General features: G+C 36.5%; 1 protein-coding gene across 1 annotated transcript; it reads right to left on the reverse strand.

Annotated features, from left to right (window-relative positions):
• Window positions 1-624: 624 nt before the first annotated feature.
• On the reverse strand, window positions 625-9,012 carry LOC107829997 (homeobox-leucine zipper protein ATHB-15). The gene is made up of 18 exons (XM_016657470.2): window positions 7,774-9,012; window positions 7,273-7,432; window positions 7,060-7,160; window positions 6,872-6,962; window positions 6,289-6,384; window positions 6,103-6,216; window positions 5,928-6,011; window positions 5,484-5,639; window positions 5,319-5,393; window positions 5,116-5,222; window positions 4,844-5,036; window positions 3,937-4,122; window positions 3,727-3,807; window positions 3,143-3,277; window positions 2,719-3,044; window positions 2,108-2,213; window positions 1,704-1,853; window positions 625-894 (listed from the first exon to the last, which is right to left on the reverse strand). The coding sequence occupies exons 1-18, from the start codon at window positions 7,977-7,979 to the stop codon at window positions 748-750; spliced, it is 2,514 nt and encodes an 837-aa protein (XP_016512956.1). The 5' UTR covers window positions 7,980-9,012; the 3' UTR covers window positions 625-747.
• Window positions 9,013-24,458: the final 15,446 nt, after the last annotated feature.

The raw sequence follows: 24,458 nt of genomic DNA on the forward strand, positions 1-24,458 counted from the left end.
CAAATAGTTTCCGTGGCAGGCTAAAAGTGACCTTTGCCCATGTTATGAGGGCAAACATCCGTTTTGGAAGAAAATAGAACAATTATTGGAGGAGATTATTTTAGTTTGAAGTTAGAAGTGAGGATTACTCCATAATTTATGGAATACATCAAGGGAACATCACCAACATTTAGTCGACATCAATCATTTGAGGATAGTTGGTGTTTGTGTAATTGGCCGTCAAATTTAAGCCACAGCCAAACATTGAACACTATTTTGGTTAACTATCCATCCTCAATCAAAGCTAAGTTGTAAAAGACACATGCAATGTCATTATGCAAGCTTATTCCTATTAATATAAGAGAAGTAACATTCTAATCGCCTCTTTCATGGTCCTTCTATCAGTAGAATTACTGTCAAGTTCAGCTAAATTTCGTCGACATCAAACGAGCTCTGCCCACCAAGGCTTAGGATTATTATAGCCCAAAAGACCAAAGTCTAATTTTCTTGTTAGCAAGATTGACCTTTGTAGAAAACTGTACTCTAAAAAAAGGTAAGGTTAACAGTTAACTAGACTGTCCATTTTGCAATATCATATTTCAGACATTTTTCAAGTCACAGATTGCATAAAAATAGCAGGCTAAATTTTCTGAGTAGCAACAAAAGCACAACAGCAGGTTGATCAGAACTAGTTCAAAATGGTTTGTTCCTTTCGTACAGAGAGACAGAGATTGTTGTTTTAAGTTTACTTATACCTCCATAACAAATTTAGACAAACGACCAATTCACGAACATAAAGCTGATACAGTGAGCATTATCTTCTTCATTCAGAACCTTCCAAGCCACAGCTTTCTCATAAGAAACAGGCCTACCCATGCTCGACAAACAGATTCCACCTCGGAGACATGCAAAACCCTGTCAGCCGATGTACGCAGCATGGTGAGTAACATAGTGGAGTACATGTAACTCTAGCAAGCAAAATTTTCAACATACTTGGAAAACTCCCGATCATATGGAAGTAGTCTTGAAAGACCTACAATCTCTTAGAATCCATGCAAACTAAGCGAAAAGAATGGCTCAACGGAAGAAAAGGATTTATTCATTTTTTTAATAACCGTGGTGTCCGAGCCAACTTGCACACATTTCGACTAATTCCACATGATACCTGCTACCTCCCACCAGCAACAGGTACCAGGTAACTCCATCCACCAAGACTTGGACAGGTGGGAATAATCACCTAGTGTTTTTTGTCTCCACTGGGATTTGAACCTGAGAATTCATGGTTCTATAAAGACTATGTTATAGTCGTGTTAGTATGTTCAGTTTAGGTCCTGCACTTTCCAAGAGTCTTTTACAAAATATAGAGAACTTCTAGTACTTTTTATTTTGTTCAATATTTGCCTGAGGTGAGTTTAAATAGAGAATCATGGTCATGATTCACATACAAGTTCAAATGCAAAAACATGGTCAATGAGAATTCATATTAGCCGACCAACTTGTTTGGGACCAAGGCATAGTTATCGTTGTTAGAACACGCCTGGTCTCCCAGAGAAGACGGAGATCACTTTGTTCTGTAATTAACCTAGTGAACTTTTGTAACTTTAAGCTTGAGATTTCATTCCGTGCTGCGGATCAAGTGTCTAATAGCAGACAGTAGCTACAAGAGCATCAAATAATTGACTCACTAATTCAATATACTTTCTATAAAGGAGTTGGTAACAAACCTGTTGCATAATCTGTGGGAACTCAGAGCAGAGGTTTTTCCTTCCATGTTCATCAAATATTTTCTCCAAAGAAATATCTTGAAGTGCAACCAAAGTTGTCTCGAGCATGTCAAGACCAGCCTGGTTTGCAAATGTGAAAACTGGCAAAGCCTGTATAAATATTTAATTTCAGCATCCATATGCTCGAAAGATCAAAAAATTGCTAGCAGGTGAAACAAATAGCACTATTGGTGTTAAAAGCCCAAGTCACAATTTAGATTTCTCACTTCTAGCTGAGGAAAGTATATTGTACTACATATAGAATATTTAAAGAACTAGCAATAATTATTAGAGGTTTGTTATGAAGGTTCTGAATACACAAGGATGAGAAAGGACTGCAGCGGAAGAAGGTTTAGAAAGCAAACCTTTGCAGAGCAGCAGATAATAGCATCTGAGTGCTGCCATAGGCTTTCAAGGACAGATTCACTTCCTTCGCCACTCATTTTCAGAAGCTCCACACCCAAATAATGCCTTGTAATAAAGAGGGAATAGAGTTAAACACTTAATTAATGGAGGACAAAGATGCATTAGAAGAAGATATTTAATTGGAAACAAGCAAACATCATTTGCACATCAGCACTTGCATAAATAAGAAAAAGGAAAAAGAAATCAAACTTAAAACAAAGAGCACCCAAATTTCTCTTGTTTTAGAGGCAAGCGAACACATTTCAACATTAATAGAAAATAAGTACAATTGACTAGGAATAGATCGAATGGTTGATTGACGGTGGAAAGACGAGACATATAGCAACATGACAATTATACTAAGCCAATATAGGTTGCCAACAAACCATGTGATACATTGAATGGAAACAGCTCGTATTGTTTATTAATTGGAAGAAAAGATGTATACTGACATAACCATTATACATCTAAACCAACATAGGCTGTCATCGAACCATGTGTGTCACTTAGGATTGGGCTTAGAAAATCACAAACTAATATTTCAGGCAATGTGCAAGTATATGCCACACACCTGTAACTTTGGCAGATCCACCGAGCTAGTGTATGCGCTTCAGGAGTCCCCAGATGCAGACGAAGACCTCCCAGGGAACCGAAGTGAGATGGAGAAAGTGCTAATGCAACCCTCTGAACAGATGAAATAAAGCTTCGGACATACTTTCGAGCCATTGATGCAACATTTTCTTGCATGTGACTTTCAAATGCAAACTGAAAAGCAACTGTCATTATAGATTTTGATGTGACACCAGTAGACTTGAAGTCATTAGCAACTTTACTTTCTGCTGGCCCAATCTCAAGAGCAGAAGTAAGATCAAGGGTACGATTTGGACTGGAGGCTTCCTGCATGAAATTGCATATTCTCAAACTACTCGAGAGGATAACAAATAAAGAAGGAAACAGCAACAAAAAAAAAATATGTAAGGGATGAATGTTCTAACCTTAGCAGAGTCTAGAGGAATGATGCGAAACCCAGAAGGAAGGAGCGGTGCATCATCAGCAAACGAGGCATCAATGGGAGCAAATATAAGTTCGGCACAGGTGCCAACAGCATTTTCATCCATTCCACTGCACATCTGCCAAAAGCACAGAAGATGAGGAGATGAAAACTGTTTAGAGTCAAAACGGTCATTTTAACCCAGCATACTCAGCATCCTATGCGAGTTTGACCAATAGATCAATTCAGTCAAATCTTGCAGCATCATAACACAGATATCAAGAATCCATACACTCAACACTTGGATATGAGCAGACTGGAGATACTAAAGATGATGCATGCATGGTAACTTTCATGTTTTGAGCGGTCAGGAGAACAGCATAGGAGCATATGGTATCTATAATAAATTTCCTTTTTGGTACTGGACGGTTGTCCAGAGACAGAGTAACAACTGAAGCTTCTCAAACCATTAAGTTAAGCTTCTCAATCTAGTATAAGTCTGACTCTTATATAGAGGTACGAGCTTTGTTAGATCCAGTTAAATTTCTCTACAGAGGAACAAAATCCATGTGCAGAGATAGAACTTACTTGCAGTAGGAACATATCTCTTGGCATTATAACATCTTCTGGAGAATGGCAAACTCCTTCCAACTTGATGACCTCCAGCAACTACTGAGCGTAAAAGAGGTTGTGATCAACATTAATGATGAGGAATCCATCCCATATTATCCAAAAAAGACAGAAAGGAACAGTTTTAGGCATGCCCACATTGATTTAAATAAGACCTAGAACACTTGCCTCTTCATGTTCAGCAGTGTGTGCCAGTGGAAGTATCACTTGACCCCCAAAATTACAGACTCGGGCCCCAGGTAGGCTGCAAGGACCAACTTTAACAGCTGCAGCTGCATAGGCATCAATATCGTTGTCTACCCATTCTGATCGATGCTCACGCAGAAACCTGAGAAGTACTGCAGGAGTCACACTCTGAACAACAGAAACAGGAAGATGTCAAAAAGCAAGATAAGAATATGGTAAAGTCAAGATAAAGTACATAAGGAGGAGGAGGAAAAGTGTCAAGAAAATGATTGGGAAATGAAAGCAACATCACTGGTAATAGCAGATCGTAAAAACTCTGATAACAAGTCCTCCATTTAACCATTTCACGTTTTTCAAGCAATTAAATATCTACAATTTGGGCAGTCTATCTTGCACTATACAAGACGATCATATCAGCATAAGCCATTGCGAAACCAATTTTAATTTTCTAAGGGGTTAAAAGCACCAAAATGTATTTATCTACATTGCATAGAAGAACAACTAAAAGAGTTTTAATAAATCCAGCTAATCTAGATTCTAGATACACTATCAAATAACCAAAATGGCCTTTTCTTTTAATTTGGTTGTCTAAGACTCTAAGTTATATCCCTGCCATGAAAATTAGTCTTTCCGCAGCCCAAATACAGAGATTGAGAAGAGAAGAGAAGAGAAAGACCAAGTGATCCAATTTACTTGACTATTCTCATCAGTATTGTTTATCATCTTGGACAAAAAGCCAATACTCCCAGAATTTAATCAATGCATTTGACCAGTTAGAGAATAAAGTGAGTTTGAGAAGCATGGCTTATCAGTTATTCATCCATTTGTAGAAACAAGAAAGCCTGTAATTCAATTGTCTAGCTTCCGGATGAAAATTGACTGAGCTGACCTGTAGAAGCATCGATGCTTTTGCACACAAAACTGCATTGCTTAGAGATGTAAATTCATCAGCAAAAGAAAGGTTTAAACCCATCAACTTGTCAGGAGAAGAGTTAACAAGGATGGTAACATCATCCATTCCATCATTATCCCGCATAGACCAGCCCTCACTGGAGAAACCATTCAGAGCTTCATTGAAACCTCTGCCAAAATAATTCAAATAATAGTAAGTAACCCGAACAAAGCAGAAAGAGAACTCATCAGAAGCTAGTATATTCAGACCTGCTCAGCTTCTTGCTCAATGCCCGTAGAGCTGCTGGTCTTCTGCCCCAGTTAGTGACATTAGGCTGTGAAGCTTCCAGAGTTATCTGCCTCAGTTGGCGTAGTGCCTAGAAGTACAAGGGAAGGAAGAAAATGACATTGAGTGTCCAGAGTACAAATAGAGTAACATGACATGTTGCACCAGAATCAATTAAAGTTCTTACTGCCATTGACGTCTTCTGAGCAAGCACTGCCGATGACTCATATAGTGGACGCAACACCTCTGGCACACTCCATGCCTGGCAATGTTAATACCAAAATTATAACATGGCATAACCAAGTAATTGTGAAGGATACATGAATTAAGACATAATAGATGACACCTTTACCTCCAAGTCCATATGATCTACAATATGGACAATAGAGCCGCCACCCTCACAAGGCCGAATCAGGTATCCACTAGGCAGCATTTCTGCTCTCACAAAATTCGGAACTGGTGGCATACTTGGACCATTTTGAGTATTTCCCAGTGACCTTTCACAAACCTGTGCATTTCTTTGGATGAGATATTGGTTCATGATGTATGTGGAATACATAAATCTAGTTGTAAGTATAGACACATCCAACAAATTGTAAATGTTTGACCAAGCAGAAGTTTTATTCGGCTTATAGTGGAGACATACTTGAGCATTTTAAGGAAAACATAAGCATTTCTGCTGGCACATAGTGTGATACTCATAAACATCATGAAAGTGATTCTGCACATGCTATGGAAACTTGGCAAAATTAAATTCCTTGATTCAAGAAAATTACTGGAAAAAGAAATCTCATACCACGAGGCTGCCATCATCCATAACAGTAGAGTAGCGTAACAGCCAGAAGTCACGAGGAGGTGCCAGTGTTGTTGGTGCATAAAGCTAAACAGTATGGAGCTTCCATAAGATCATCAAGATTGCTTTAAGGAACTGAAGGAAATAGTAGCAGAAATTACAGGTAATGGTCACCTACCTGCATGTAGAGAAGTTCAATGGTTCCACCATTGGCAGTTGGCAGCATATTTAGAACTTCAACAGCTCGGCAGTCGCGATACCATGAAGGGCGATCCTTAAGGATTTCAGCAACCTAGAGGGAGTTTAGCCGATCAATTTCGATTCATTATTCCAAGGAAGACCTGAGAATAGATAACCAACTTACCCTCGTGGGATCTAAACCAACCAGGCCACAAGCTCTTGCTGCCATGCCAGTGCAACCATGAGAAATAGCAATGATTCCAATGGAATCCGGACCAGGCTAGTCATATCAACATGAGCATGATTAGAGATTGACAAACTTATTAGTGATACAGCAACACAATTAAAGTCAGGGAAAAGGTTTCAAGATACTAATATGGTCTTCACAAGCCAAGAAGTTGACAAGGGTGAATACCAATCGCATGAAAGGTTCAGTCATGGATTTGTACATTTCAAACCATAAGATTTTGACACAGCACAAGCTTTTATTGTGTTAAAGATTATGATTGGAGCTACTATGACCTTGATATTGTTAGCCAAGGGAATTGGCAATTGCTTGGTAGTTCATCGAAATTATTATTGAAGAGAAAGAAGCATCTGATTTCTTGCATTTGATGCTATACATTACGGTTTGCTGATTTCAGTTACATAATATTGACTGGAACAGATTAGCTGCATGAATTCTTCTTCAATCACGTGATAGTAGGGAAAAAGACTCTTTAAAGAATTACAAAATTAATTAACCCATTAGTTTATTTATGATATACCTTCATTCCAGGCATTTGGACCCACTCAACAGCAGTTCCAGTAGCCTTTGATAGAAACTCTGTTAAAGTCTCTTCTGCAATGGACAAAAGCCTGGGAAAAACACAAAAAGCAAGAAAATTGGCACAAGCCAGCCGCAAACATCAAAAACAAGATAAGAAAAGGACCCAACAACCATAATCCCACTAACCCTGCAGGACTAGCATCTCTTGGCGGATGCTGAGGTGTCAAGTGGTGTTGACCACTCGTTACCACTGATTCACAACTGGTGTCTTTTGAAGCAATCTTTGTCTACAAATCAAGAACCACACTTTAATCCTCAACTACCTAAAATTAACTAAGGAGTAGCTGCTAATAATAATTCCTTAAAACAATAGCTGTTTGTTTGAATGGAAAGATTTACAGTTTGAGTTTGCTTGCGGAAGTAGCCATTTTCATATACCAGTTGAGAAACTTGCTTCTGCAATCTATCATTTTCTTCCATTAATAGCTTGTTCATTGCTGACAGCTTCCTATTCACACCCTGAAGTCTAGATGACTCTTTCCTCTGTTTTTCCCTGCATCTATATACCTCAAAACAAAACAAGAAAAAGGAAAGAATCAATCAACTAAATACATCTTAATTCCAGATATGAATCCTTTATCCCGACTAATACAAGAATAAATATGCCTCAGTCCCAAACAAGTTGGGCTCGGCTATATTTATCCTCACTGATCCTTAATCCATTGGTCGATTAGGCAATACCTAATGGACAAATACAACAACAACAAGCAAAAAAAAAAACTACTACTACTACTATTACTATGATGCCTCGGTCTAAAACAAGTTGAGGTCGGCTATATGAATCCTTTAACTGGACTAACCAAAGAATAAAAATATAAACTTTTACTAAATAGGCAATACCTTCTGTTCTGAAACCAAACTTTGATTTGCCTAGGCTCAATGTGAGAGAGAATAGGACATTCACGAATAAGCTGCTGGCGACGCATTGAACTGGGTTTTGGACACTCATGATATAGCCTTTCAAGAGCTTCAACCTGCTCAGGTGTATACCGAACATACTTCCCATTATCATCAACTGACTTACCATCCTTGCAGGACATCGACATTATTTTTTCTTATAATCCAAAGACCCTTATTACACAACAGCTCCAAAATATGAGTAGTCAACAAAACAAGATTCACAGTTTTCCCCCTTCTTCAGAACAATACAAGCACTTGCATCTAACCTCAACTTTTTCTTACTAATACTAAAAAGCAATGGTCCAAAAATATTGAGTAATCAGCAAAGCAAGATTCACAGCTTCCCCCCTTCTTCACAACAGTTCAAACACTTGCATCAAAACCACAACTTTATCTCTTTTTCTTGGTAATACTAAAAGCTATGGTCCCAAAAATCAAGAATCTTGATGTGGAAACAAATAAGCAGACAACCAATTACCAAAACGAAACGGCACTATCCTCAGCATCAAGCACTAGAAAACAGTATATCTTTCGAATTCAGAGCTCCCAAGAACTAAACATACATTTTTCACTAATACCAATATCAATTAAATACACCATTATTTCATAAAGATTTGTTCTTTTTTTACTCACTATAAAGATTTCCAAGCTTCATTTCCTCTTCCATCCACATGCCAAACAGTAAAGTACCTAACTTTAGACTTTGGTATTTACCAAAAAGATCCAAACTTTAAGCTTTTGAAAGCATAATGAGCAAAACCCAGAAACCAAATTTTCATGGCTATGAACTTTCCCACTTTCAGTTCTTTCCAAACTTCATCTTTGAGTGAAGTAGGGAAGATTTTTAGGTATGATATTTATAAAAGGACAGATCTTGGATCAAGAAAATGAACTGATTTGGGGTATATGTTAGGAAAAAGTAACTGAAACTTGGGATAAGTACTGTGTTTGGGAGGTAATGTGATGGTGGGGGGGTGGGGGAGTATGGTTTTGTTTGGATTGGGAAAGTGGTTTTGAGCTGTCTCAGATCAGTGGTTCGTTACCTTTTCTTTTCCTCTTTTGAGGCCAATTGAATCACCCCTACTACTCTACTACATATACATACAGTACAGTGTGACTCTTTTGCTGACTGCCGAGCTGCACCAGATATGGAATATCTGTGATAGAGACGTCGCTACGACCAATATGCCCTTGAAATGATGGAGCATATTCAAATTATACAACATGTATACGGTTTAACATTAGTATGTTTAAATTTAAATTATGTATACGCAGTCAGACCTCTCTATATCAACATCTTTATATAACAATATTTACCAATTTTCATGTTATGTTATAATATATGTTCTGTATAACAGCATTCTCTATAACATCCAAAATTTGACTATATCAATACTTGACATGCCATACGCACCCTCCGTTCAATTTTAGTTGTTCACTTTGCACTTCTTTAAAGAAAAGTGAATATTTTACTATTTTACTCGTAATAATAATAATATTTTTAAAAATCTTGAAAAATAATTTAAAAAATAAGTAGTTAATAATAAGAGTAAAACAGGAAAAAAAATATTTTTCTCTTAATTTAATATAATAGACTAGTAAAAGTAAGAATATATTTTTATTATGATAGCATACAAGTAAAATTGAATAAGGGAGTATAAAAAAAGTGTGGATCTTAAATAATACTCCCTCCGGTCCACAATAAATAATTATTTTTACTTCTGGCATATCCATTAAGGAAATACGAACTCTTAGAGAAAAAAAATGTATTCACTAAATTAACTTAATTGTTACCTTGACACATTAGAATATATAAATAAGGGAAAATTTTAGAAAAATAAAGTTAATTCATTCTTGATTAGATAAATAAATACTTATTTTGGACCACCATAAAAATGTAAAATGGTCACTTGTTAGACCGGAGGGAGTATGTTATTTCCTTACTTGGTCATACATACTACCGAATACACTTGGTTTATTTGCACTTTCTTGCAAAAAATTTATTGCTTCTACGAAATTTAAGACAAATGAAACTTTTGACACATATGTTAAACGGAAAAGAGTTAAAAATGCCCTAAAACTATTAGAAAAGGTTTAAAAAAATCCTTCGGGATACCTATTGGTCTAAAAATATTCCTCCATCCACCTTTTTAATTCTCTTATACTCTTTGACCGTTAGGTCAACGCTGAATTAAAAATAATAATTATTTAAATTCCACGTGGCAACTTCTTATTGGTCGAAATTAAAACATCTAACCTATTAGAAAGACTCACCCATATCTATCCGTTTTTCGAACTAACCCCTCCCAAACACTAATCTGACACTACCATTATCAACAATTAATGGTAGTGGTAGTTTCAGGCCTCATTTGTTTTTTTATATTAAGACGTCTGAATCTGAATACACGTCTGAATACACATCTGAATATCAAGATGTGTATTAAGATTAAGACATCTAAATCTGAATATATATCTAAATGTTAAGATGTGTATTAAGATCTGAATACTAAATGATTAAGATTGTTTAATTTTTAACATCTGAATGTATAAAATTTACCTTTATTTGAAAATTAATAAACATAAAATTAAAATAAAATACTAATTAATATAATATTCCATCAATAAAATATACAATTTTTAAAAATATGATAGTTGCTAGTGGTGATGGCTAACGGTAGTGCTTATAAATGCCGACTAAAAGTGGTGGTTGGTGGTAGATTTGGTTGATGGTGGTAGTTTAAGATAGTAGCTAGTGGTGATTGGTAGTGGTAGCTATTATGATCGATGATGATGGTGGTGGATGGTGGTAGTTAATAATTGCGGGTGGTGGTGGTAGTAGTTGTGATTGAGGAAGATGGTGGTGGATGTAGTGGTACTTTATAATGATGGGCAGTGCCAGCTATAATTGTTGATGGTGATGGGGTGGTTTGTTGTGGCAGTTAAGGTAGATGAGTGTTGGTTGTCGTTGAGAATGATGGTGATGGGAGTGATGGGTGGTGGTAGTCGACAATGGTGGCGGCTATGATTGAGGGTGGTGATGGTGGTGGTGGGTGACATGGTGGTAGTTGATAATGGTAGTCGGTGGCGGCAGTCAATAATGAATATGGATGATAGCATCTTAATGAAATTAAGTCTCTGTTATAGATCTTAATCATACAAATATATTCAGACCCGATTGTGAAGTAAAAAAAATACACTTAGCGATTAAGATCTGAATAATTAAAATTCGGACTTTAAAAACAAACGCACTTAATATCTGAGATCTGAATGATTAAGATTCAAACATCTATTAAGTGTAAACAAATGAGGCCTCAGTGTCCTTTTACTTTTCTTTTTCCTCACATATTATGTTGGAATTCTATCACATTATGTTGGAAGCTCATATGTAAAAAAATTTGAACTCCAGCGTATTATGTTGGTGATAGATTATAATAAGCAACAAAAGCAATCCCAGTATCAAAATCACATGTAATCTAGATAACTAGTATAAACGGGATTTCACGGGTTACTTCTTGAAGCATGGACAAAGCTCCTCTATCACGTGAGCCTCCAATTCCACAGCAATTCGATAAAATCTCCATCACACGTACGATCACGATCTCCGAACTTTCCATGGTCTTCTACTGTGTTACCCAAATAATATCCGAAAATAGCAATTTCATGTGGGCGAAATTTCTAGGAAAACATGGCTGAAAATTTTGGCCACATTGACTACTCCCTCTAGGTGAAAAATCTTATGTATTTATAACACAAGTTTTAAGGGTTAAAACCTTTTTCCAAAACCTGTTGGGTTTTCTTTTCCACCAGAAAAAGGATTCCTTTATTTTCTATTATATAGGCACAGTAGGGACCACCGAATTTAATTAATAAGGTTCCAATTATGGAATTAATTTTTAATTTTCGAAATTAATATCTACCATAATTAATTACGAATTATTTCACTAAAAATTCGTAATTGCACTCCTTATTCAATTTCGAAATTCATCCATTATAACTTCCCATGTTAAGATTTAGATACTAATCAATTAAATTAAATTACCGATGATTTAATTTATTGATTATTTCCTTTAGACTTTCGCTTAACTTATTTCATGTGTTGGATACAAAATCCACCAGCCGGATTTACACATGAAAACTTATAAGCTTTCATAAAGGTGTGTCGTCAATCTCTAAATCGAGACATAGATTCCATCAACTAACTATTACTTCGCCAATGTACATTACTATTATCCAATTTACCAGGCATATTGGCCCACAAAAGAATCTCGCCTTTTAATAAATCAAAACAATAATAATGTACTCAGCTAATAATAATTATATCAAGATTAAGAGTATAAATACATTTAATGGCTAGGGAGTTTATTTTATTAAGTCAGTGTAAAATACTTATCTCTACTTGGTCCGTTCAATACATACAAAATGTACTAACACAAGAAGTTGGAATTAAATCATTCACATAATCAAGATAAATTATATTTAATCTTGTGCTACAATCATCCATGATGGTTTATCCAATTCCATCATTAGATTGTGAACTCAAACTTTATACTTGTCACGACCCGGATTTCCCACCCTCGGGAGTTGTGATGGCGCATACTCATGGAAGCTAGGCAAGCCGAGTATTATAGATTCACTAACTCTTTTATTTAGCCCTTTTTAACAGTTTAAGGCAACGTACGATCAACAGTGAAATATTAACAATAAATAAAGACATGCGGAAGACGTAATCTGATAACTTAGCCAAAAACAAGTACGACAATGCCAAGTACATCTCTATCTAGAACCGGTGTCACAATATCACGGACCATCTACGAATACTACAAACAATTATCTGGAAAGAAAGATATAATCTATCTCTGAAGTAAATGAAAACAGAAAATAAAGATAGAGGAGGACGCCGGGGCCTGCGGACACCTACAGGACTACCTCGGAATCTCCGACTGGACTGAAGGCAGCCACCCAAAGCTACGGTCCAAAAGCTGCCGCTCCGGGATCTGCACACAGTGCAGAATGTAGTATCAGTACAACCGACCCCATGTGCTGGTAAGTGTCTGGCCTAACCCGACGAAGTAGTGACAAAGCTAGGACCAGACTACCAAATAAACCTGTACAGTTATATCATATACAGCGGAAAATAAACAGAAATAGACAATTAAAGATATGAGGGGGATATGCTGCGGGAAATATCATTTACCAACAGTAATTTAAGAGAAAAGCATTAAGAATAATTTAAAATTCACAACAACGAATAAGGAAATCGTTATCAACCAATAAACATTTTTATTATCTATTGTTGCGGTGCGCAACCCGATCCAAATCATAAAATACTGTTGCGGCGTGCAACCCGATCCATATCATTTATCACTGTTGCAGCATGCAACCAGATCCAAACATAATATTGTTGCGGCGTGCAACCCGATCTAAATATAATATGGTTGCGGCGTGCAACCCGATACACATATACGGTTCAACACCAATCACAAAGAGAGTCCCGGCAAGGGAACAATAAAGAAAACAACACTATCCCGGCAAGAAAATCGACGGTATAAGTAAATACGTCACGGCAAGGGAAAATCAGCTATAACCAAACTTGTTCCAACATCTAACTTCACAAAAGAAACCTCAACTAGCACCAATACCCAACCATAAGCAATTTCCATGAGAACAATCATAATCCTTGCTCAACACAGAGAATCAATAACTTAGGCATTCGTAGTACTTATTAAGAACACAACAATTTCAATTTAAGACTCACGATCATGCTTGACAGCAATGTATAGATACTCGTCACCATGCCTATTGATAGCATCCTAGGAAGCTCAACTCTATTCAAGGACATGGATGAAGCTTTTGAATCTCAAAGATGACCTTTAATAAGAGTTCAAGCTAAAGAATTACAAAACAAGATCATTAGACTTCAAGTGCAAATGAAGAAGTTATTAATTGGGAGGAAGAGCTCAAGGATAAAGGATGTGAATTGGCTAGGTGATAGCATCAAGGACAAGGATAGAGTTTTGGAAGCTCCAAGGCCATATACAAGATCTCAAGCTAAAGAGTTGCAAACTAAGGTTGCTAGACTTCAATGGCAAATAAAGAAGCTTTCAATTGTAGAGGAAGAGCTCAAGACCAAAGGAAATAAATTATCCAAATTTTACAATTATATGGTGGTCCAAATTGAAGTCCAAGAGGAGGAAGATTGGGTCACCAAATTAGCCCTTGAAGTCCATCAAAAAGGGCTCAAAATAAGTTTAAAAGAGGTCCAAAAGGGGGTGTTTCAAAAGGAGCTCAATTGGAGTCCAAACCAATGGCCCAAACTAGTTGTTTTAAGGCCCAAATCTGCCCCAAAGGGCCTTAGCAACCACCCTACCTAATTTTAAGGACTTTTATGACTTAGTACTCCTATAAATAGGGAGTTCTTCTCATTCATAAGATACAACATTTATTGATTAAGTATATCATACTTTGAGAGTTCTTTTGAACCTTTGTTACTTGTGCTTTGAGATTTATCTTTCAACCTTTACTAGTTCTTAGTTCAAGGTAGTAAGATTACTTCTCTTTTATGATATCTTTGATTCCTTTGTGGTATTCTTAGAAGGCGATTAATACTAGTTATTAATTGTTGTCTCAAGTTACTCGTAAAGTGGTCAAGATCCGAATCTATTGTTTTGATTTGCTTTTTAAGTAAAGGCGTTTGATTTCTTCCATAAATCAAGACGTTGTTACTTTGATCTTGTCAAGGCTATAGAACTTACGTTCTTGGAAGTTCTTGGAATTCTTTCCTTGAATTCGTCCCATATCCTTTATTTTCATCTCTTTAATTCTAGTTGTTCAATTCCTTGTTGTTATTGTTTCCGCATTTACTTCTCAAATTCTTACTCTAATTTGGATTCCCGACCTAGTTGTTATCAAGTGGTATCAGAGCGATTTTTATCAAGATTTCATTCTTGGTAAGTCTTGGGATTTCTTGAATACTAAGAGCAAAGAAAAGAAAAGAAAAAAATTAAAAAAAAAGAAAAAAAGAAGCGAAAATCAGTTTTTAGAACAAAAAAAATAGAATTGAGTGCTCTCCGGGATATTTTTTTTGTATCTAATTTGTTACCAAAAGTTAACAAAGGAAACAAGAAGAGGGGATCCTAGATTTTCTTACTCTTTCGAATCTAAACATATAATCCTTTCCTTTTTGTTCGCGTCATGTTTCAACCGAGCCTAATAGTTCTAGGATTTGGTTTTTCTTTCATTAGTTCCCCAAAAATCTGAATTTTACTACTAAGAACTTCATACGAGTTGGTTTAACTATAAATCTACAAAGTATTTTGTTCAAAGGTCATTTCGAGAGAAAAAAAAGGATAAAGTGTGTGAGAGAACAATTGAAAAAAAAACAAAGAAGCCAAATTTGAGAGATTCATATTTCCTTTAATCTATGTCAAGATATCTCAAATAGGTAGTTGCAGTGGAAGGAGTAGATCTATGACTCTTGAAAGGTCGATATTACAATATATCGAATGGAAAGAAGACAATGGTAAAGTTATTTTTCAAACAAGAGCTAAAGTGATGTCTACAATTTATACCCTTAGAATTGACAAAGCATTTAACTATAACTTAATTAGCACTTATATGGTTGAGAAATTGAACTTGCCTTGTGTTGAACATATTGATCCCTACATGTTGAAAGGAGTAAAGGTAGATAAAAGAGTGTTATTACCATTCTCTATTGGAAGGTATGAGGATGTGATCTGGTGTGATGTCATTCCCATGAATCGTTTTCATATCTTGTTGGGAAGGCCATGGAATATCTATAGAAGTGCTTCATATAGTATCGAAAAAAATAGATACTCTTTTGAGGTTAATGGGAAGAAACTCAGTCTTGGACCTTTGACTCCCTCACAAATTTGTGCAGATGAAAAGATTGTTAAAAAGAATATGAAAAAATACGAGAGAGAAATGAATGAAAAGAGTAAGGGAGTGCATGTTGACATTCCAAGAGAGGAAAAAGGAGAGGTTGTCTTGAGTAAAAAGAGTGGGATGTCAAGTGAGGTAAACAATGATCTTGAGAAAAAAGAAAAGAGAGAAAGCAATAAGAGAAACAAAGTTTGTAAGGTAGAGAGAGAGAAAAAAGAGAGATTGAGTGAAGGAAAAGAACTCTTTAGTGAGAGAAAAGAGGCTAAGGGTGAGGAAAACATTAGTCTTGCGATAAAAGCCAAAGAGAGTGTAAGCAAGAAAAACGTTTCTTTACTTCCTAACCCATTAACTCTTTCTTGTTTTAGTTCTTGTTATTTTGTGTAGCCACGTGATGAAATACCTTTTGAAAGGAGTGGTGAGGCGCAAGAGATGGTGGCAAAAGATCCAATTGGATTCCAACATAAATTCGGCAATATCAATTCTTGTTGGATGGTGGAAGACAAAAGCTTGATTAAATTCTTTGTTATTAAACCTTTTGACTATTTCGATTCTTATTTACAGGGTTATGACATGGAGTTGCCTAAAAACATTGCTAAGGTGGAGCCATTGCATAAAAGAATACAAGGTGATGATGTTCCATTGGTAAATAAGTCCAAGTATGGTATGTATAATTGGTTTATTTGCATTCTTGGTCTTTCTAGAACACCTAAGGTATTTTTGGAGGTAATGAATTACACTCTTATTTCTTATATTGGTGACTTTATAATTTTTGTAGATGATGATATTTTGATGCACATCAAGTCATTAACTATAATATCTAAGTTAATGTGCAAGAGTAATTCGCTTCCTTTTGAAATTGTGTATGACATAGATGATTACTTATTCCAACTTGGTGGAAAGAGGCATGGAATTTCTGTGAAGAGGCTTGCAAATAAGTTAAATATTTCTTCTTATCTTATTCAAGTGGCTAATGAGTTTTCATGTGCTAAAGAATGTGATCTTTGTTATGCGATGAGGAGTCATTCTTCAAGTCATGTTCATTGTAAGATTGTAAAAGTATTTGTTTCTAGTAAAAAGGATATGCATGATTGTTGTAATACTGGTGATCAAATACTCTTTCATGTAGAGGAATCCATGAGATTTGTAATTGTAGTTAGTAGTCTATATCATGAATGTATCTTGTTTGTTAAATGTGGTAAAGGTACTTATATTAAATGGATGTGTAGTTACTCTCTTATAATTTCTTTATCATGTATACTCATGGACTGCCGTACCGACAAGATCGAATTGCAAGTTCCATTGCATGGTACATCTAAGAGAGGTTTTTATTGTATTAATCTAGGTAGACATAAATTTTATTGGGATGATGATGTCCATATTCTTTATAAGGGAGTATTTATACCTATTAGGATTGATTGGGTTAAATGGACACATTGTCACTATCTTATTTTATTCCTACTATTTTTTCAGATTAGTGGATACCATTTACTAGTGCGTGTTTTCTTTTTCTTGCAAGGTCAAAATTCGAGGACGAATTTTCTTCAAGAGAGGGGAATGATAGCATCCTAGGAAGCTCAACTCTATTCAAGGACATGGATGAAGCTTTTGAATCTCAAAGATGGCCTTTAATAAGAGTTCAAGCTAAAGAATTACAAAACAAGATCATTAGACTTCAAGTGCAAATGAAGAAGTTATTAATTGGGAGGAAGAGCTCAAGGATAAAGGATGTGAATTGGCTAGGTGATAGCATCAAGGACAAGGATAGAGTTTTGGAAGCTCCAAGGCCATATACAAGATCTCAAGCTAAAGAGTTGCAAACTAAGGTTGCTAGACTTCAATGGCAAATAAAGAAGCTTTCAATTGTAGAGGAAGAGCTCAAGACCAAAGGAAATAAATTGTCCAAATTTTACAATTATATGGTGGTCCAAATTGAAGTCCAAGAGGAGGAAGATTGGGTCACCAAATTAGCCCTTGAAGTCCATCAAAAAGGGCTCAAAATAAGTTTAAAAGAGGTCCAAAAGGGGGTGTTTCAAAAGGAGCTCAATTGGAGTCCAAACCAATGGCCCAAACTAGTTGTTTTAAGGCCCAAATCTGCCCCAAAGGGCCTTAGCAACCACCCTACCTAATTTTAAGGACTTTTATGACTTAGTACTCCTATAAATAGGGAGTTCTTCTCATTCATAAGATACAACATTTATTGATTAAGTATATCATACTTTGAGAGTTCTTTTGAACCTTTGTTACTTGTGCTTTGAGATTTATCTTTCAACCTTTACTAGTTCTTAGTTCAAGGTAGTAAGATTACTTCTCTTTTATGATATCTTTGATTCCTTTGTGGTATTCTTAGAAGGCGATTAATACTAGTTATTAATTGTTGTCTCAAGTTACTCGTAAAGTGGTCAAGATCCGAATCTATTGTTTTGATTTGCTTTTTAAGTAAAGGCGTTTGATTTCTTCCATAAATCAAGACGTTGTTACTTTGATCTTGTCAAGGCTATAGAACTTACGTTCTTGGAAGTTCTTGGAATTCTTTCCTTGAATTCGTCCCATATCCTTTATTTTCATCTCTTTAATTCTAGTTGTTCAATTCCTTGTTGTTATTGTTTCCGCATTTACTTCTCAAATTCTTACTCTAATTTGGATTCCCGACCTAGTTGTTATCACCTATACGTCATACTCAACAAGTAACACGTAGCAAATAGGACACAACTCCTAATCCCTCATGCTAAGGTTAGACCAAACACTTACCTCGAACTTCCACGGCCAATTCAAGTCTCAAACACCGCTTTTCCTTTAGAATTCGCCTCTAAACAACTCGTATCTAGTCCAAATTGATTTAATAACATCAATAAATGCTAAAGAATTCATACCCAATGCTCAATTATAGGTTTTCTATCATTTTTCCCAAAAAGTCAAAAATCGATCCCGGGCCCGCTTGGTTAAAACACGAGGTTCGGACCAAAACCCGATCACCCATTCACCCACGAGCCCAAATATACAATTAGTTTCAAAATCCGACCCCAAAACGAGGTCTAAGTCTCAATTAATCAAAAAGCCCCAACTCTACCCAAATTCCTAATTTCTACCATAAAAACCCTAGATTTTAGGATGAAAAATTATGAAATGCAATGGGAAATCAAAAGAAAAAGGTTTAGAATCATTTACCAATATTTTGGGGAAGAAATTGCTCTTTGAAAATCGCCTCAATGCTCCCAAAATTCGAAAATATGAAGTAAATGGGTTCTGCCCGTTTTTGCTTCTGTTTTAAAATCACTGGGCAGACCTTCATCGCGTTCGCGATGGGTCAGGCCCAATTGGCCATCCCGTTCGCGATAACAGGCTCGTATTCGCGGAGCTTCATCCCCTAGAGCCTTCGCGTTCGCGGTCCGGAGGCCGCGTTCGCGTAGACTAAAACCCCTCTCCCCTGCCCAGGCCCAAAGACCTTTGCGTTCGCGATAGCAGGTCCGCGTTCGCGAAAGGAAACACTCCCAAAGCTTCGCGTTCGCGTCCTGTGTCTCGCGTTCGCGTAGAAAGAAAATTCCTTCAGCTTGACTTACCCTTCGCTTTCGCGAGAGTCCTTCCGCGAACGGAAAAACAACACACCAGAACACCAGAAACTGAAAACCTACAACTTTTTCTAAGTTTAAAACCTTCTGAAACCTATCCGAAACTCACCCGAGCCTTCGAGGCTCCAAACCAAAAATGCAAACTAACTCAAAAACATCATATGAACTTATCCGTGTGATCACATCGCCAAAATAACATCTTTAACGACGAATTTAGCATAGAATTTTAAGAAAAAACTCAAAACTTCCAAAGTATCAATTTTTACAACTACGGGTCCGAATCACATCAAACGACTTCCGTTTCTTACCAAATTTCACAGGCTCGACTTAAACCACATATAAGACATGTACCGGGCTCCGGAACCAAAATACGGGCCCGATACCAACAACTTCCAAATATTTTTCATTTCTAAAAACTCATAAATTTTCCAGAAAATAATTTTCTTTAAAAATTCATTTCTCGGGCTTGGGACCTCGGAATTCGATTTTGGGCATACGCCCAAGTCCCATATTTTCTCTGGGTCCGTTTACCCAAAATATTGACCGAAGTCAACTTAAACTTATTTTAAAGGCAAAATTCATCATTTTTCATAGATTTTCACATAATGATTTTCCGGCCACGTGCCCGGACTGCGCACGCAAATCGAGGTGAGACAGAAAGAGGTTTTTAAGGCCTTAAAACACATAATTTGTTTTTAAAACAAGTGATGACCGATTGTGAACATGATCTTTATACTTATAAGAACCGATGATTTAATCTTTCGTGTATAAGCTAAACTCTATACACTAAATCATCTACTATATAAGTAAATGACACAGACTATTATATGATCTATTTAAAACTTTATTAAAATTAAATAAATAATTATTCCATAATAAATACTATATCTAAACCAAACCCATGGTTAATAGTATATATCCCAACAAATCTCCCACTTAGACTTTTAACCATGACAATTATTAGTATATACTATATCCAAATGCATGGTTAATAGTATATGTCTCAACAATCTCCAACTTAGACTCATAACCATACATCTACAACTTTCTCAGGCATTCTTTTACATGACTATTAAAAGTCTTCACCAAATAAGATTTTGTTAAAGAATCTTGCCAAGTTATATCTGATGCAATATTTGTTCAGTAGTGCTTTGTCGTTGCTATCTAGTTTGGTATTAAACTCTTCAAGGATCCTGTTACCGAAACTATCCCAAGAGTGTACACCGAACTATGATTTTCTTTAGCATTCTCCCACTACGACGAAGTACTACTAATATTACCTTCATTACCTTACGTTATTGAAATATATTAGTGACTTCTTACTATAGTGTTCACTGTTCAAACATCACTCCCACTCGATAAAGGCATATCATGTCTATTAACGTTCTCCCACTACTTAAATGCAATGAAATGTCAATTCCGACATGTGGGTTTTGATGTTCTTGAACATCTAGTTATTTCTTTGCCCAGTTCCTGTAAAATAGTGTACTTCTAGGAACATGTTTTATTAAACAGTCCTTATCTAGAAAAATGCATTTGTCTTAACAATTGCCTTATTTTCTTTAGGACAATAAAATAAAACTCCATTCGTTTTCTTAGATATTCGATAAACATGCACCTATCCATTCTTAGTTCCAACTTACATATCCGCTTTTACTTTCAACACATATGCGGGACAATCATATATCTGAACATGCCACAGACTGAGCTTACATTCAGTCCATAGTTTTATAGATGTCTCAGGTACTAACTTAGAAGGAACTAAATTCAGAATGTAATTTGCAGTTTCTAGGAAATATTCCAAAAACAAATAAGGCAAATTTGAATAATACGTTATTAATCTATTCATGTCCAAAAGAGACTTATTCTTCTTTTTACTACACCACTCTATTATGCAGTTTATGGTGTAGTCAATTGAGATGTAATCCCTTATTCTGATAAGTAACAAAAGAACTCTTTAGAGAGGTGCTCGCCAATACAATCAAATTGCAGTAACTTAATATATTTCCTTGGTGCTTCTCCGTTTCAAGTCTTCAAAACCTTGAATTACTTAATTCAGTAAAACTTACGATGCATCAAATAAATATATTAATATTTTGAGTAATTATTTATGAACGTCACAAAAATAAAACTATCTCTTACCAGTATGTTCATTTAACCATAAAAATCAGAAGGGATTCATTCTAACTTATCACTAGCTTTATTTCCCTTTGAAGGGAAACAACCTTTAGTCAAATTTCCTTCAAAATAGGATCTACAAGTTGGTAGTGCCTCTACTTTCAATGAACCTTAAGGTCCATCCTTGACCAACTTGAAATTCTATTCAGATTAAATATGACTTAGACAAAAGTGCACAGATAAGTTTTACTCAATTTTGAAGAACATATTCTCTTGTGAGGTAGACTAATATTGTTCTGTTCAGGAGAGACATTAATATACAATAACAAAGTCATGCATTCATATACCACAAGAGATAAAATCTTTATCAAGCTCAATAACTCAAGAGTTATTTGAAAAATAAAATAAATATCCATCTCTTATTTTGCCCAGAAAACGGAATTAAACTCCTTCTAACAAAAAGTATATATATTGCATCCTTTAAATTAATGGCTTATCACTAAAAGAAAATGTTAACAAGTAATACGACAAATTGCATAAAGCCATTGTGGAGTTGAGATAAAAATATTAAATAGATCATAATAAGTCAAAACACTAAATAGTAAAATTCAGACTGCATTCAATATTTATATACATACATGCATCTCGAATAATAAATTTCGGTGGGAAAAGAATCTTTCATGCAAAGTATATTATATAATGCAAGAATTATACAATCCAAAAATAAATAGAACCAACTCAGATGGAGAGTATACAGTTAATTTAAGTCAAGTGAACATCATAATTAATAGCTCTAGTTCCATTGATCCAATATGTATACTCAGTGTCACGACCCTAAACCCGGACCCGGTCATGATGGTGTCTCTCGTGAAGACAAGGCCAGCCGACATATTCCCAATTCCCTTTTAATCAGTTAAGATAATACAATTAAGTCTTAAACATGATAAAATCCCAAAATAAATAGTGACAGTATAATTTGCGGAATTAAAACCAACACGACTCGATACCGGGGTGTCACCAGTCATGAGCATCTATCAATATACTACAAGTCTAAAGAGTCTACAAAGCTATTACAGAATCACTAACAAGAGAAAGGAAATGAGATAAAGGGAGAGAAGCACGGGGCTGCGAACGCCGAGCAGCTACCTCGTGAACTCTAAAATCTGCAGGGAGCTCTCAACCCTCACAAGTAGGATCAACAACGCCTAAATCTGCACACGGGGTGCAAGGAGTAAAGTGAGTACTCCAACACAGTGAGTAATAATCATAAATAAAGATTGAGAAATAAGAAATCACGTAAGGTACATCACAAGCTATAAGGAAGCAGTAAAAGCCAGTAAAAAGTCATGAAACAGTGAAATTATGCAAAGTCACTTTAGTTCAGTTTAGGCTTCTTAAAATCCCCTTTTAAACAGTTAAGCAAGTAAAAGACAGGCAACTAGAAAAGGTAAACACATAAAGAAACGCCCCTCAGGCACAATACCAACAGAATCAGCCCCTCGGGCAACACATGGAGCAATAACCAGCCCCTTGGGCTATATCTCATATCACAATGAGTACCCGCGCTCACTGGGGGCGTGCAGACTCCTGGAGGGGCCCCTTACGGCCCAAGCACAATATCAAGCCATTTTGTGGCATAATCACATAGGCTCTCGGCCTCATATCAACAAGCCACCTCGTGGCGTACAAATCTCAAGCCCTCGGCCTCATAACCATAATCAGGTATTTCCTCACAACATAGGCCCTCGGCCTTACTTAGTCAAAATTCTCACAAGCCCTAGGGCAACAGTAAAACATGGTGCTCAGCCCAAAATATCATTTAAAATATCATTTAAGCGTTAAAGCGGAGTAAACATGGCTGAGTTATGAAAAACAGTAGAATATAGCATGACTGAGTTCAAGTATAAAATCAAAACAGTGAGAAAATATCAGTAAAAATCCCCTAAGGGTTCAAATAATTGGCACGAGGCCCAAATATGGCATTCAGCCCAAAACATGATGATAGCAAATAGTTTTCAATTAAATACACGGTAAAGTAGTCATTCGGGACGGACTAAATCACAATTCCCAACAGTGCACGACCCCACGCTCGTCATCTAGCGTGTGTGTCACCTCAATATAGCACCACGATGGGCAATCTGGGGTTTCATACCCTCAGGACAACATTTAAAATCATTACTCACCTCTACCCGGTCCAAATCTCTAGCTCGCGATGCCTTTGCCCCTCGAATCGGCCTCCGGATGCTCCAAATCTAACTAAAATCAGTGCAAAACCATCAAAATATACTAAGGGAATAAAGCCTACTCGAAAAAAAATCAAATTACAACACAAATCCCAAAATTGGCCAAACCCGACCCTCGGGCCCACGTCTCGGATTCCTATAAAAATTGCATCAATGGACTCCTTATCACTCCCCGATTTCATTCATAACAAAAGCATCAAAATTCAACCACAAATGACCCCGCAAATCCCAAATTCTAAGTCTCCAATTACAAGCCCTAGTTCTTCAATTTTAGGCATAATCTCCATGATTAATCAGGTAGAATTCACATTAGAATCGAGTATTAAGTCCATAAAATCTTACCTCCAAGTGTTTCCCCTTGAATCCCTCTTCAATCCTCTTCAAAAAGCTCCAAAATCGTTCAAAAATGGTAGAAGTTAACCCCAAAATCGCGGACAAGATGACTATTTAAACATTCTGCCCAGGCCTCAATTCCTTTTTCGCGAACGCAGTCAACGCCTCGCATTCGCGAAGCACAAATTAACTTTGACCAAAAATCCTTCATCAGGAACGCGTCCAGTCCCTCGCGAACGCGCCTTGCGTTCGCGAAGCACAAATTAACTTTGACCAAAAATCCTTCATCGCGAACGGGTCCAGTCCCTCGCGAACGCGATGGTTCCTCAGCCCAATACTTCGCGAACGCGCTCCCTCTCTCGCGAACGCGATGAATAAATTTCACCTGAACCCAACTGCCCAACTTCCTCTACGCGAACGCGGCTCCACCTTGCGAATGCGATGCACATCATTCCAGCCCTTCACG

The sequence above is a fragment of the Nicotiana tabacum genome, chromosome 20 (assembly GCF_000715075.1).
Source record: "Nicotiana tabacum cultivar K326 chromosome 20, ASM71507v2, whole genome shotgun sequence".
NCBI lineage: Eukaryota > Viridiplantae > Streptophyta > Magnoliopsida > Solanales > Solanaceae > Nicotiana > Nicotiana tabacum.